Here is a 15498-nt window from a genome sequence, read left to right as displayed (position 1 = left end):
GTGCAGGGAACACGGGATGCATTTTGCAAGTCTCCCATAAATACGTGTACTGGAGACTCAAACCGCTTTGCACCTCTGCCAAGAGCGGCTCCTTACTCAGCAACGGAGGTCGGAATGGACTATCCACGCATTATTTCATCCTAACCCCAGTTAGGTTAACCAGGACAGCCAGAGTCTGTGCGTCCATCCCTGGCCCTGAGTGCCATGGCAGAAGAACAGAGGTCATGTGAACTCGCCAGCGGAGAATGGGTTAAGAAGTTACACATGCCGTCCGTGTAATTTGTATAACATGTTTATGAGAGGCATTCATTCCTATTTTCAGATGGATAAAATTAAGCCTGTGGACTTACTTAAAGTAGTTAAATATCACACTCACAGTCACACAGGGTGGAAGCTACAGGAGACACGCCTGGCCACCCCCACAGCCTGTGGGGTCCTGGGGAGCTCCGCCCGAGAACCGGAACGGGAAGCTGGCCATTGCGCTTTGCAGATCTGCTTTCTGATCCCAGCCTTACGCTAAGAGCTCTTTTGCAAGTGGGGCGAGTTGAGGGCATTCTGAAGTGTAGAAAATACATCTAGCCCAGTGTCGAAGTCATTGCAATTCATCCATGAGGTGATGTCCCTCGCAACCTTCATGTCCCAGCTGCTCCACTTCCCATCCAGGTCCCTGCTTGTGGCCTGGGAAAACAGTCGAGAATAGCCCAGGGGCCTGGGAGTCTGTATCCAGGTGGGAGACCCAGAGATAAGCTCCTGGTTCCTCTTTTCAGATCAGCAGAGCTGCATCTGAGGAGTGATCCAGTGGATGGAAGATTTTTCTCTTGTCTCTTCTTTCTGTAAATCTGCCTTTTCAATAAAAAGAAATAAATCCTTAAAAAAAAACAAGGAAAGAGAACCAGTATTCTGGAAGTGAATGAAGATGGAATATTAGAAAAATGAGAAACTATTCCTGGCTTTGAAAGTATCTTACACCAAAATAAACTTATCTGGTAAATGTTTTCCCACAAACCTGCTAAATTTCAAATAACAGTCAGCTCTACTTTTGTGTCAACAGGAGGGACCTAGGAAGTCTCAGTGGTGTTCAATAATGATATCTCATTGATTCACTTCAGTAAAAAAAATCCAACAGTCCTCTTAGGGCCCTCCACCTCATCCTGGATTTCTCATGTGACACACAGACATGCACAGTCCACTCTTCCCTTGAGGGAGAGTACAGCGGCCCTGGCTGTGGAATACTCTGCAGTGTGTCAGGACATCCCCAAGCGGCAGGTGCTGCAGGTGAGCAGGGCGCAGTCACGGGCCTCCTGGACCCCCTCCCACCTGGACCCCCTCCCAGCCCTGCTCTTCCCCAGGGTCAGGACCTGCAGCCAGCTCTTATTCTCCAACAAAACGCTTGTTGCAATAAGTGACTTTCTATTAGGTCACTGAATTTGGAGATTACATTAACAAACAGACATCTGAGTCCCGAAAGAAAAGGCTAAGTGTTAGGAGTGAACATAATCAGAAAACATCTGTATATTAAACATTAGCTAACGACAAGTTATTTTTGAGAATAATAATATCTAAGCCAGCTACCACCTGGTCCACCCATGAAGCTCCAGGTCTCATACTGCGTTTGTGATTGTATCATATGGAATGTGTGGCGTATGAATGTTATACGGTATGAGTGACACGTAACATGTGGCCTATAGACGATATGTAATGTCTAAATGTGGTTTCTTGTGCTAATATGGTATCAAAAATGGTGTGCAGTTGGTGTGTAGTATCCATGACATAGGACAGGCACACATGTGGGCACATCATCGTGCTTCATAGCTGCAGGAGACGGGTACCCAGGATGCCCCCACACATACAGCTGCTCATACCCTCTCTGCAAAGCACTGTAGTGTTTACGCAGAACCACACGGTCCTCCCACATGCTTCAAGCAAGGGCTGTGTGCTGAGCAGGTGGTGAGCAGTGACTTCCGCTGCCGGCTCACAGTCCTTTCCCTGAAGCCAACAGCATGGAGGAGACAGCGCTGTTTATACATCTCTTCCGTTGCCCTCAAGTTCCCACCTGACCAGTGCTGCACTGCGCTGCTGGATCTCATCTTGGAACACGGACCACACTCCCATGCCTGCTGTTGCATTTTTGGGTTTTCTCATTCCCTGAGGATCTTATAAGGAATGAAAAATTAGAATCCTTGATCTAGAGTTGGCCTGGCCAGAGGCGACGGTCTCTCTGAGCTCCGTCAACGCTGCTTTCAGTTTGTGCAACAAGCCGTAGAGAAGGGTAACCTGTATTTTTCCTGATTTGAGCCTTCTTGGTATTTGCATGTTTGTAGATCAACATATTAGTTGCTTCTGAAAATAAGGAACTTTTGAAAGATAGCTTATTAAGTGAGAGTGAGATTAGCATAGATATTGCACCCTAAATACGAAAATTGTGTGCAAAATCATTAAAATGCAGTATCAATATTTGATCTAAAATGCATTCCAGTGGGACATTTTATCTAAAATTTAAATTGTGAAGAGTAAAAATTTTCTACTTCTTATCTAACTCATTTTAATCCAATCTATTTTACATTTTCAAGATATCAGTGAAATTAGAGAGTCAATTAAAATTTCATGGTCTACAGTATTATCTTTAGACAGAACTGGAAGCAATACTCCAGTTAATAATCTAACTATAAAAATAGCAGTATTGCTCTAGTTTCAGCAATAAGAAATTATAATTGCCCAATGTCCTAATTTTTCTTAGTTTAAGAAATTTAGCTCCTGCTAATCTTCCGTGTTTTCAAAGTTTGTGACAGAGTGTGGTTGGCAGCAGACAGAGAAGCCATTGCCTTCCACTTACAGTGCACAGTTGGGAATCTGCATATGTATAGATTGATTTTCTGTTTGCAGGCAAACTGAAGGTTGATGTTTGTGCTGGATTAGTGGTGGAGATAATGTGTTAACTCCATTATGTCAACATAGCTTATGATGAATGAGTTCCCACCCAAGCCAAGAAAGCAAGGGCGAAGGAGCTTCACTCAGTGTTGTGGAATTCTGTAAATGGCCAGTGTTGGACGCGGCTGTTCGGGTCAACAGCCTGCCTGGAGAGCCCGTGCGATGCCCTGCCCTTGTGGATCGAGTGCTAGGGAAAGCTGCGACGCAGGCAGCTGAGGAGTCTGCCTTGGGCTCACCAGTGCACCGTGAAGTGCGTGTGCTGCTGGCTTGCACGTCCCGTGTTCCAGAGCCACAGGGCGCAAAGCCTTGTCCAGGCTCGTTGGGTGTGTCTTGCCATTCCATGATGCACCGGAGGAAACATGGGATATATTCAAATGTTAACTTGATTTTCCAACAGTTGAATAGTCATACTGCACCCACACACGTAAATGTTTTTAAATTGTATCTTTTATGGAATATTTCTAACACGAATGTTAGAATGTGTAATTTAATCATCTGACCAGAAAGTAAAGCTTTTAGTAATTTAGGAGAGATTTTTCTCCTCAGTTCCAGGAGCAGCTGGAGCTTTCTGATTGAGTGGTTATCTGAGAATTCAGGCTGAGGGCAAGGTCACTGCACCACAAAATGACGAGAGTTAAAGAGTGGATCAAGTGTCCGAGGAGAGTCAGGAATGGTGACCTCGGCTTAGTTAAATCCACAGGACCCACTGCCAAGTCCAGTGAGGATGAGGGCTCCAAGACACTGGCAGGAGCTTCACCCTGAATGAGAAGAAGTACTAGCTGAGTCATGGAGAACAAAGGCTAGATATTCAACCAGCAAACAAAAAGCTTGGCTAGCATCTGGTATCTAGTCAGTCTGTGCGCTCAGACAGATTCAGTGGCTAGGATCACTGACAAGAAGCTTGTGAGTTCCGGGCAGGGATGATCTGGGCACACTGGCAACGCTGAGCAGGGTCCTGCTGGCCCCAGGCTGCCATCAAAGGCCTGGCCCTCACCTCTCGGACCTGTTGCTGGAACTGCTCTGGGTCAGAACCCTGCCCTCCTGCTCGCTGCTGCTGCCCATGGAGCTGGACACGGGCTTATGTTCTGAGCCATGGGTGAAACTTGGCTGCTGGAGGCAGGTCCAGGGCAAGTGTTTCATGCCATTCATGTCACTCAGTCCTGTTCTCTCACGACACACACGGTATTAGTATCCTCACGCAACCTGTGAACTATCCATATTAATTATTAACTTAATTAATAAATATTAATATTTACTATTGTGTCTATTCAGTGGCAAGCAGTTTGGCATCAAAGCATATCCTCTCCTTGCTGTGCTGGGAGCACTGGGGTTGCATGGCACGTTAGGGGGTCTAGATACAGGTTTGTCACCTCTGTGGTTATAACACCCCCAGGCAGGGTGCACTAAGCCTGCCGTTAAGAGCTCAGAGACCTAAGACTCCCAGGAAATGCACACACAGGGGGACCTAAGAGCGGGTGTGGAAAGTTACAGAACTATCTGAATAAAAAAGTGAACCTTGATGGAAAGAGATGAAGTCCTCGGGCAATTTTTGGTAACTACATCTTCCTGACCCCTTATTGCACAAACTTTGAAACTTTTCACACTAAATAAACTTATCTTGTATTTCCGTTTCCGAACCTGTCGGCATGTACACACACACAGGTGCTTCACGTTTCAGTAAAGTAGGGGACTCCTGGGAACCCAGATAAAGTTTAAAGTAGGGAAAATTCCTGGATGATATTTGGGAGCAGACAAGTGTTGGCTAGATGACAGATGGGCAGCAGCTGGTTGAGAGCTGTACGCTGTGCAGGTGGAACGCCTGACAGGGAAAGGGCCCCGGGGCTGGGAGAAGCGGCCCCGCCCTGTGTAGTGGCTTTCCCTGGTGCCTGAGCCCTTTGCCCGTGCTCCTTACACCCCCACTGGCTGCCTGAGCAGACTGTTCCCAATCCTAGCCTGCAGCCTCCTCACCCTTGAAGTATAGCATTCTTTATTTTTTATATCCTTAAACATCACATAACTTATTGCACAGACGACAGTAGTGCATTGAGTGAATATTGAAACACTGCTGTGTTTTCAGTCACATATCCAGATTCTAGCTGAGCTTTTGGCATCCTTTGCGCACGGTTCTTTGGTGCTCCCTGAGTGTCTCCACACGCGTGTTCTGAACTATTCCCTCTGGGTAGTGTAACTTCAATATTCAATTCTGATGTAGAAACAGTATTTGTGAGAAGTCACTGTAATGCCTTCTACTTTCTCTCCTGTAACTGCATTCTCTTCGGCAATTATTTATGCAAATCTCTGTACTTTGTCACAAGCTCCTCTCTGAGTGCGACTGGCCACTGCTTGTAAACGCCAGAAAACTCCTGTGTCATGAAGGCGGGGTGTTCTGCCATCATTTGCAGATATGCGATCACTAAGCCTCTTGAATATACCAGAAGTATGGCAAAATTGATCTTGACCTCTATGAATATCATCAAAACCATCAGTGAAAATGTTCCTCGTGTGCACTCCGGCTCATCTGGAAGTACCAGCTGCTGGGGAGTTGGGTCTTAGCTGAGCGATCCTCCCTCGCCCTTTGTAAACCATTTCTCTTACACCACATGCAGATACGAGGGAGATACAATTGGACATTTCCACTCTTCTTTGCTAGTTAGTTTTTCTGCATTGAATTAAGACAATGACTGGATGGTCTTATTCCATTCACACTAATGCAACGTTAAGTTTTCTGTCTTTCAATATTTCATATTAACTAAGGAAGCCAGAGTCTTGAGCCATCATTGGTGCCTCCCAGGGTATACATTAGCAGGCAGCTGGAGTCCACTAAAGATGCTGGACTCAAGCCCAGGCCCTCCATTAGCAGGAAGCTTGAATCCACTATAGACGCGGGGCTCGAACCCTGGCCCTCCATTAGCAGGAAGCTCGAGTCCACTACAGACTCAAGACTCAAACCCCGGATCTCCATTAGCAGGAAGCTCAAGTCCACCACAGACACAGGACTCGAACCCAGGCCCTCCATTAGCAGGAAGCTCGAGTCCACCACAGACATGGGACTGGAACCGAGGCCCTCTTCTGTGGGATACAAGTGTCCTGCGAGTGTCTTAACTACTTCACTCAACACCCACCCCATAGTCATTTCAAACTGCATGACTTCAGTTGGACCTAGCACACAAGCCTGTAAAGGGTAGCTCGCTTGGGTCCTGCTGTTCACCCAGCCTGGGTTGCAGGGTTCTGGAGCCATGTGATGTTCCCTCTCACTCACTCCCCATGGCAGCTGTCGCCATCATTTGGTGTTTGGTGGGTGGATGTGTGCGACAAGGCCGGGCTCAGCATGCCACACTTGACACAATCTCAACATCGGTTTGGTTTTTTTCCAAAGCCAAGTTCAATGTTCACCTGTCAAATAAGCAGTGAATAGTTGCATTCCTAATTCATCAAACAGTTGGTGTTATAGTATCAGTTGCTCACTTGATTTTTAACGTGCCCTGAAATCAACAAATATCATTCTGGTAACAATATAAGAGTCACCAACATGTGTGAGAATGAAAGCGAGCAGCCTTCAAGTTCAGGTCTGGATCCAGGGATTGTTTACAATGAAAAACAGTCACGGAGAGGAGTCTATTTGTAGGATCGGTGATGTCTTGAGAACTCACCTTTGTACTTTATTCACACTGCACTGTCTTGTTCCCACTGATGGCCTGTTTTAGGGTGATTCTCCTGGAGGACGGCAGCCTCAGGATACACAGTGTCACCCGGGCCGACGCTGGGCCGTACACATGCCTGGCCTCAAACCAGTTTGGCACTGCCAGGGACACTGGCCAGCTGGTTGTTAAAGGTAAGCCACTGTCTTCATCTGCTCTGGATGCATGTTGTGGATGGTCCACGTGTTGCATGCTCTGACAGCACGCCTGGCCATCGTGCTGGGCGTGTACAGTAAGACACTGCCGGATGCACCTGTAGCCCGTGGTGCTGCTGGCTAACATGCTGCCAGCGTATGTAGGCAGAATCATGGCTCTGTAAGCAGCACCGGGATGTTCTGACATGATCATTCAGAAAGCTGTCACAGGACGTGGCATGTTTACGTGGGTGTAAGGTGCCATAGCAGGATCAGTTCACTCAGCACGTGGGTCTCAGAGAGAAGGGTCCTTGTCCCAGCAAGCACAAGCTCCTGCAGCCTGGGTGGTCAAAGTGTGGACCCTGTTTGAATCTGTTTAATAGGGGAAGTGTCTGTTCCCCACTTCGGCTGCCTGCTGAACCTTACTCACAGAAGTCCTGCATCTCCCAGAAGTCCCTCCCATCATTTTGCTACTTACCAGGATAAGAACAACTGCCTCAATAAAGCAGTTTGAACAGCTGATTGAGTGCAAATGATTAAGTTCATTAATGTATGCTTTCTCATCTTTTCTAATAAAAAATAAATCTATTCAATAGAAAGTAGTTACCACCAGTGCTTCAGCTAAGATTGAACTGCGCCAGGGTGTAAATGCCACCTTCATCCTGACACTAAACTGTGCCAGGGTGCGACTGCCACCTTCACCCTGAGGCACCTCTGTCAGAGCAGCTCGGGCGTATCGCCTGATGTGCAGATTCTCTGACACACAACTGATAGAGCCTGATGTGGCCAACTGCACCTGGTGTGGCAGTCTGAAAACTTGCCTTCCTGTGGACACCGTGTTGCCACCAGTGTTGAAGACAGAGAGAAGCCGGTGTTCTAGACACACGCCATGGCCACGCGGCACAGCAGGTGATCTCCCTTTCTGGCACTGCTTGTGTCCTGAGAGGCGTGGCTGCCTTGGGTTTGAGCAAAGAGCGTGGCCATGGCTGGGGAGGCAGGAGATTCAGCTCACTTCTGCAAACTAAGAGGTATGGGTGCCAGGCAATTCCTCCATCACGGTAGAAGACTCCAGTTGGTAGACGATAAGAAGGCGTGGCAGCTACATCCACAGGTAGAGAGAAGTCCCGATGGATGAGAGGCAGAGGACGGAAGGGGCCTGCAGCATACTTGTGATCTCTGTGAGCACTGGGGTCCCCTGAAGCAGAGCCTTTACCGAGAGCCCCTGTGAGGGCAGCCACTGGACAGACTGAAGGATGTGAGAGCCCTTCTGCAAGCTTCCTGAAGATGCTGACATCACGAAACATGGTGCCACCAGTGGCTGTTGAGGAGCGTGGAGACTCCTCTAGGAAACGAGAACCGGGAAGCAGCTGGGTGGACTTGTTCTCCACGTGGCCCTGGCAAGGAACATGCGTGTAGGCCTAGGGCAGCTCGGCTCTCACCGTGGAGATGGGCTGGTCCTTCCTCCCTCTTTACAACTGCCAGCAAGCAAGACCACTCAGTTGCAACCCACCAAACTAACTCTTGTGTCAAGTGTTTGCGAGGTTATGGAAAGAAACCCCCCTGCTGTGCTTGCCTGCTGGGACCCGCTCTCACCAACCTCAGAGTCCAGTCACCACCTGCTACCCTTGCTCCAGCACAGGAGTGGCCGGCAAGCAACAAACAAGTTCTGACACACCCCTGGAGAGCATCCCTGTGCTGCCGCATGGCTGCTCAACTGTGCGATGTTCAGCTTTTCAGAGTTTAAGCTCCCTTCAACACTGGGTACAAGTGAACAGCAAAGGGGTAGCTGGTTCTTAACCACATTTGCTCTGGCATACCCTGCTCATCTGCTGATGGGGTGAGACAGGAAGCGGGCCCCACAGACACCCAAGGCCTTTGTGGGGCATCAGAGCTGGTTGGCAACACCACAGAGCAGTGTCACAGCCTGACATCAGTGTGAATAGATCCTAGCTGCTTTCCCTCACTCTAATACCAAGGGGGACAGTTCACTTGTTTCCTTCAAGTTTGTGACATCTCCACAGCCTGTGGAAGGAGTGGAGGCCTTTACACCTTTGTCATTGCAAGAACCCACACCAAACAACCTGGTGAAAACATCATTAAACAAACATGCACACATCACCACACGGTGTAAACACACACACTTCACGCAGCATGTACACATACAATGTTCATAGTTGTGCCTGATCCCGGTCTGTGATGTGTCCCCCTTCTGCAGTCCAGCATGCAGACAGCTCCTACACACACGTCTGTCAGCAGCACGCCCCCTCCTGCCTTCCCATGCTGAACCCTGGAGGTTAGTGCTTCCCGGAAACTCCTTTCTGTGTTCCTCCCTCCCTCCCTCCCTCCCTCCCTTCTTCTCTTCCTTCTTTATCTTTCTTATCTCTCTTTCTTTCCTTCCTTTCTTTGTCTGTCTTTTTTCTTTCTCCCTTTCTCTTTCTTCCTATTGCCTCTCAGGTTCTAACTCAGACAAAATTAGAACAGAACCTTGAAGTACAGGTACAGACTGAAGCGGAAACGGCATGAAAATAGAACATTTAAACCCTCAAAAGGTTTCTTCCACTCATCTTTGGAATACATTTTTATTTTTGTTTTATTGTTTGAATCTCCTTTTCTTTTTAATTTTGAATTGAATGGCTGAGTAATATGTCATGGAATAGATTATCACAATTCTTTAACCTCTCTTCTTTGGATGGATATCTGGACTGTTTCCATGTCTGCACTATTGTAGATTGTGTTGCTGTAAATATAGGATTACAGATACCCTTCTCATATGCATATGGGTATATTTCTAGGAGTGCAATGAATATACATATTTCAAAAGAACAGATTCAAATGGCTAACACACAAAGGAAAAGATGCTCAGGCGTCCTAGCCACCAGGGATAAACAAATGAAAACCATGTTGAGGTACCACCTAACTCCAGTGAGGTTGGCCTACGTTCAGAACTCTATTAACAGCACCTGCTGGCATGGATGTGGGGAGAAAGGCACCCTCCTTCACTGCCGGTGGGAGTGCAGGCTGGTACAACCACTATGGAAATCAGTATGCAGAGTGCTTAGAGAATTGCAAATGAACCTGACATATGGAATACATTTTTAAGTTAAAGCGGAAATTAGAAAAACTGTGTTTTAGTTCTAACTTTGACATTTGTAAGAGCTTTAGGCAAGCAAAACTGATTTTGGAGGCTCCCTTTTCCCAAATCCAAAGCAGACACTCGAGTAAGAGGCCTTGTGTGTAGATTCTGTGGTGGCGTTTGTGACTCTAAGAACACTTTGTAACTGGGCATAGCGGACAGACAGGGACTCAAACCCTCATACTCTGATCTCAATTGCTGATATCCCAAATAGAGTCCTTGGTGCCAGACTGTTGTGGGGAATTCGACACAAAAGACTACAGCAACCTTGTTTGTCGTCTCATATAAAAGAAGAATTTTCATGTGGACAATTTCAGTGTGCTGTTGTGGTTCTAAGCAGCTAGTTCGGGGTCATAAGTCTGGAAGCCACACACTCGCCCGACTCTGCCCCCAGTGTGGTCACTTCTGCCCACCTTTGACACCTGTCATCACCTGGAGCCTAGGAGCATATTGCATTGCTACATAACCTCTCCCCTCACGACCCCCGTGAAAGCCCATGCTAGGAGGTACTCTCTTGGTCCCATGCTTCCATCGCTTTTGCACTCCAACTCCTGGCCTGTCCAGCACCTGCTTGATCTCTGGCTTCCGGTGGACACACTCCGAGGACAGGTACCCCTGAGCACGGCCCCCGTGTGTCCGTATTCCTCACCCTCTGTTCACTGCTTAGGCGGGACAGTAAAGATGTTAATGCTAAGATGCTTTGTATTTCTAATTTGTGTACTTTCAAGGAGAAGTGAGGCCTAGCAGTAATGAAATGTGGACAGAGAAGCCAGGAAAAAGTGAATGTTTACAGCTTTGTAAGTGTGTCCAGGTTGTTAGCTGTGTGTCTCTTATGATAACTTACATTGCTGGGGAAGCTGGGACAGAAATCTTCAGTTTAGCAGATGGGTTTCATGGTAATGACCACTTGTTCCTCTCAGGGTTCTGGTCCAGACTGGATTGCCATCAGTACTTGTCATTTGCTGATTTCTGGTTGGCCCTGCTATCACCTGACTTGTCTGGCATGATCTTGCACACACCCCACAACAGCACGAAAGCAAGTTTATTGAAGAGAGAGAGGTCCCCTGCCATAGTGACAGGAGGGGTCTCCGAGGGAAGAAAGACCCAAGAAAATGGTGGAAGTGGTGTCTTCCAGGGACCTGGGAGGCTATGGAGAATGTTCCCTTGGAAGGGGAAAAAATGGTGAGAAGTAAGAATTTATACTTTAAACAATAAATTACCAGGGACCAGAGACCCTAACTGCCTCTCTGGGTGGATGGTCACTGCCAGCCGTGATGGGTGCCTAGGCTACATCTCAAGCATGCACAAACCAAGGAGCAGCCACCTCCACCCCTCTCCATCCCCAACATGTATAAAAGTCCTGGGCAGCCATTTCCCTCACATGATCACCCTGCATCTTTCACAGGGAGCAGTTTGGCTCCCTCTCTTTCTTCTGGTTAGTCAAACCATCTCTGTCTCTCTCATTCTCGACGGCCTCTTAACCTAACACTACTAAGGATTCATTCTATAACCTTCGTATCTGAGACTTTGATCTGAGAAAGGATTGCAGTTATGTGCATGAATCCCGCCATTTCCCTGACTCATGAGGATACAGACCTCTTGCTCTATTGGGACAGGTGTGTGTGTGTGTGTGTGTGTGTGTGTGTGTGTATGTGTGTGTGTATGTATGTGTGTGTATGTGTGTGTATGTGTGTGTATGTGTATGTATGTGTGTATGTGTGTATGTATGTGTGTGTATGTGTGTGTGTGTGTACATGGATCCCACTGTTTCCCTGACTCATGAAGATGCAGTGTGTGTGTATAGACACACACACACACACACACACACACACACTGTGCACACGCAGACTCTGATATACTTTTGATTCTCATTACAGAGTCAAACATGATTTTGTTTTTGCAACCAAAATCGTCTCATCCTGACCTTAGCAGAGACAGGGTGGTAAGCAGCAAATGAGAGATTCCAGTAAAGCTGATAAAACAATCCCCACTCTTTGAATTTGCTTATCAACCTCAGTCATACAAGAAATGTTGTTGTTAGATAACATGTAAAAAGATAATAGTTACAAGACTTGGATAGCTCCCAGCTTAGTTTTTGGTCGATAGGGCTTATCTGTGCTAAGAGGATTCTGCAGTTATCTGCACCCTGTGTTGCAACTTGTGTTTCCCTGGTGCAGCAGGGCGAGGCGGCTCACATGGCTGAGTGCAATTAGCAGCATTCCTGCCTGAGCTGGGGAAGACGCCCCGAGGAGTGCACAGATGCGTCCCGTGAGCACAAGCAGGGACACAAAGAGACCCAGTGTTCCAGATGTCGGCGTCAGACAACGCAGATTAAAATTATGACATGTGCACACAGCGAGATGAGTATCAAAATCTCATATAATACAAAAGGGGGGATTATTGATCTGGCCCTCGGAATAAGATTAAAAAGCAGGATAGCAGCAGGCCATGCATGTGATCTCGTTTGCAGGCAACATTTGTTGGTGCCTCCCCACTGGAGAAGTTCGGCATGTTCAATTACAGGGCTCATTGCTTCTGCCTTATTTTCCACTGAAATGTCGGAACTTGGAAAAGCATATCTAATGTGCAAATTAAGTATATTGCTGCTCGTTTGGTTGTTTATTCTTTGTGATAGAAGCCTTCATCGGACCAGCAAGCTGAGCTGCCTCTATGCTATCCCACAGGTGAATCACTCTCTAGTCTGGGATCCACTGAGCAAGAGAGACATGGGGCAGCCGAGTCAGAGGCATCATGCTCTAACTGCCAGAAAGGATTTGAGGTGTGTAGTGTAGCCCCACGTGAGTGATGCCAAAGCGAGGAGACCCTAGGATGCACTGGTCACAGGACAGGGACGGAGGGTGCTAAGGACCGCCCCTACACCTCTCCACTGCCCTGTTGCCCACACTGAGTGAGTGAACGTGCCCTGACATCAGCAGAGTCCAGTTATGAACCTACTGGTGAGGGTACTTTCAAGAAAATGAATCAGGAGTTGCCGCACTGACCATAACAGGAAGCGCCTTCTCTTTCCACACTGAGAACACTCCGAGTGAATTCCAAGGCTTGAGCTTCACCGTGAGTTCAGGGGAACCTGCAGTACCAATCACACACACACACACACACACACACACATCAGTTCACATATGTCTACCAAGAGCTACATCGTTTTTGACTCCATATTCTCTACAAAACGAGAAACTTCTCACTGCTGAACCACGTACGTTGAATAGTCACTTTCTCAACACGCGCCATACAGCGTCCTTATCTGGATGCAGGAAAGACAGCACCCTGTGCAATCCTGTCTACTGTTAAGTCATTAATGGTGAGCTTAAACCTAGTGTTGGTGGGAGGAGCATTTGTTTCTCTTCAGTGAACACATCCAGGATGGATCGTAGTGCTGTGTTCCCAAGCGAGCCTCATGCTTCCCAGTGTCACTCAGGAGCTTGGGTCACTCCTGTGGATGTCACAGCCTCGATGGTCATGGAGGAGCCTGTGTCCTGTGGATGTCATCCATCACCAGGGTGAACTGCATGTACCGTGAGTCACCCAGCAGGAAATACAGCAAGCATCCAACCGAGACTTCAGCATGATGCTTTATGTGGGAAGCGTGTAGAGGGGAGTCAAACTAGGTGCTGCTCACACCAGCCAGGGCCAGCTGTGTGGGTGAAGCAACGGAGGGCGTTCCCTTCTCATCGACCTGGATCAGTTGCTGGGTCCCATGGCCAGGCCACAACCAAAGTGTCCTCAGGACCACACCTGCAGACCCGTTTTTCAGCCGCTCCTCTACCTTGCCAGCAATGAAGGATCAGCAGGTAGCAGTGCCTGCAGGTGAATCGCACAGATGACTCAGGTAGAAATTGATTGTATGTTGTCTGTGGTTGTGCTCACTGTCAGTGTGTACAGCGTGTGAGCAAGTGATGCTGTGCTTGGCCAAGAGGATACGAGCGTCCCGAGTTTATGCAGCCTGTGCACAAGGAGGAAAGGCATTTTATCTTCCAGAAAACTGCCCTTATGACACACCAGATAGAGGAACAGAGGCTCATTCTCCTGCTTCCTTATCGATTCGTTTGTGTTTCTCTTTCCAAGGTTGCTGTCTGATTAGTCAGCAGCCCCAGCTTCCCCGTGTTGGTGTCCTGCGGTTTCTGTGGCTCTGCAGGGCTCACGCCCCAGGTGCGCCAACTCACTTCCTTGGATGGCGGTCTGCCCCGTGTGTTGGGATTCCTCTGCCCTTCTGCTTCTCCAACACTCCTGCATTTTGTTACAGCAAATCTTCCAAGGAGTTTTTGAGAAAGAATTCAAGAGCTGCATGTTTTTTTTTTAAATCTCTCCTGTCTGAAGATGTCTTTATCCTGTGCTTGTATTTGATTGATGGCCTCCTTGGAAGGAGAATTCCAGGCTGGAAAGCATCCTTCTTCAGACAGCAAGACGTACTTCTCTGCTGTGAAGGATGGCCCATGCAGGTGGTGCCCAGGGACCCTGCGGGCTGGGCCAAGTCCACCCCCACGGACCCTGCGGGCTGGGCCAAGTCCACCCCCAAGGACCCTGCGGGCTGGGCCAAGTCCACCCCCAAGGACCCTGCGGGCTGGGCCAAGTCCACCCCCACGGACCCTGCGGGCTGGGCCAAGTCCACCCCCAAGGACCCTGCGGGCTGGGCCAAGTCCACCCCCACGGACCCTGCGGGCTGGGCCAAGTCCACCCCCAAGGACCCTGCGGGCTGGGCCAAGTCCACCCCCGGACCCCACGCAGGGCATGCGCTGCCCTTTGCCACAGGAGGCACACACCACATCTTTTCTCTGTGCTCCTTTTTCTGAACATCTTGTTTTAACTTTAATAATTAAATGTATTTGTCTGCAAGTCTGAGAGACCGAAAGAGACAGAGACACAACTTCCATCTGCTGCCTCACCCCCCAACAGCAGGACTGGTGCAAAGCCAGGGACTCCATCCAAGTGTCCAAAGGAGGTGGCACTCCAGCAGGGAATGCAGAATGACTTGTGTGCCACAATGCCTGCCCTACAGACCCACGTTCTAGCGTCCCCTACAGGCTTCTGTTGGCTGGCCACGTCTCTGTTCCCACAGGTTTCTGTGGTGCTGCTGTTACACAGGCAGGAAAGGTCCCTCTCCCTGGCTGCCTCCTGCACTGGGCTGACTCCTATGACTCCCATACTCCTCGGCTAAATCCATTCCTTCTCAGTACAGTCCCTCAGGATTTACCAGTGGTTTATTGATAACATGATTGATTGATGGATTTGAAAGGCTGGATCACAGAGGGAGAGACAGAGAACTCTTGAAGTGCTTGTCCATTCCCAAATGGCTATAATGGCCAGGGATCGGCCAGGCTGAAGCCAGGAGTCCTGCACATGTCCATTGCTTCTCTAGCAGGGAGCTGGATCAGAAGTGGAGCATCAGGGGTTTGAACTGACACCCATATAGGATACCGACACTGCAGTCAGAGGATTAACGTACTGTGCCACAACACTGGCCCCCAGGCCATTCACTGGTGAGGAGGACTTGACCGGGGCCTCCCACTGATCAATGCAGGTTCCACTCTGGATGAACCTAGTCAGTCTTCACCTCTGTGAAGCAGGTGCTATGACTTCCCCGCCTCCT

The 15498-nt window shown here is 48.5% G+C and overlaps 1 protein-coding gene across 1 annotated transcript in view; it reads left to right on the top strand.

The window, feature by feature from the left end:
• Window positions 1–15498, top strand: part of LOC101526140 (contactin-6) — a 128878-nt gene that overhangs the window by 97518 nt on the left and 15862 nt on the right. Inside the window, exon 11 of the mRNA XM_058679181.1 lies at window positions 6633–6760. Coding sequence (XP_058535164.1) covers window positions 6633–6760 — 128 coding nt within the window. The remainder of the gene's footprint in view (window positions 1–6632; window positions 6761–15498) is intronic.

Source organism: Ochotona princeps, chromosome 21, assembly GCF_030435755.1.
Source record: "Ochotona princeps isolate mOchPri1 chromosome 21, mOchPri1.hap1, whole genome shotgun sequence".
In the NCBI taxonomy this organism is placed as follows: domain Eukaryota; kingdom Metazoa; phylum Chordata; class Mammalia; order Lagomorpha; family Ochotonidae; genus Ochotona; species Ochotona princeps.
This window is presented reverse-complemented; position numbering and strand designations above follow the sequence as displayed.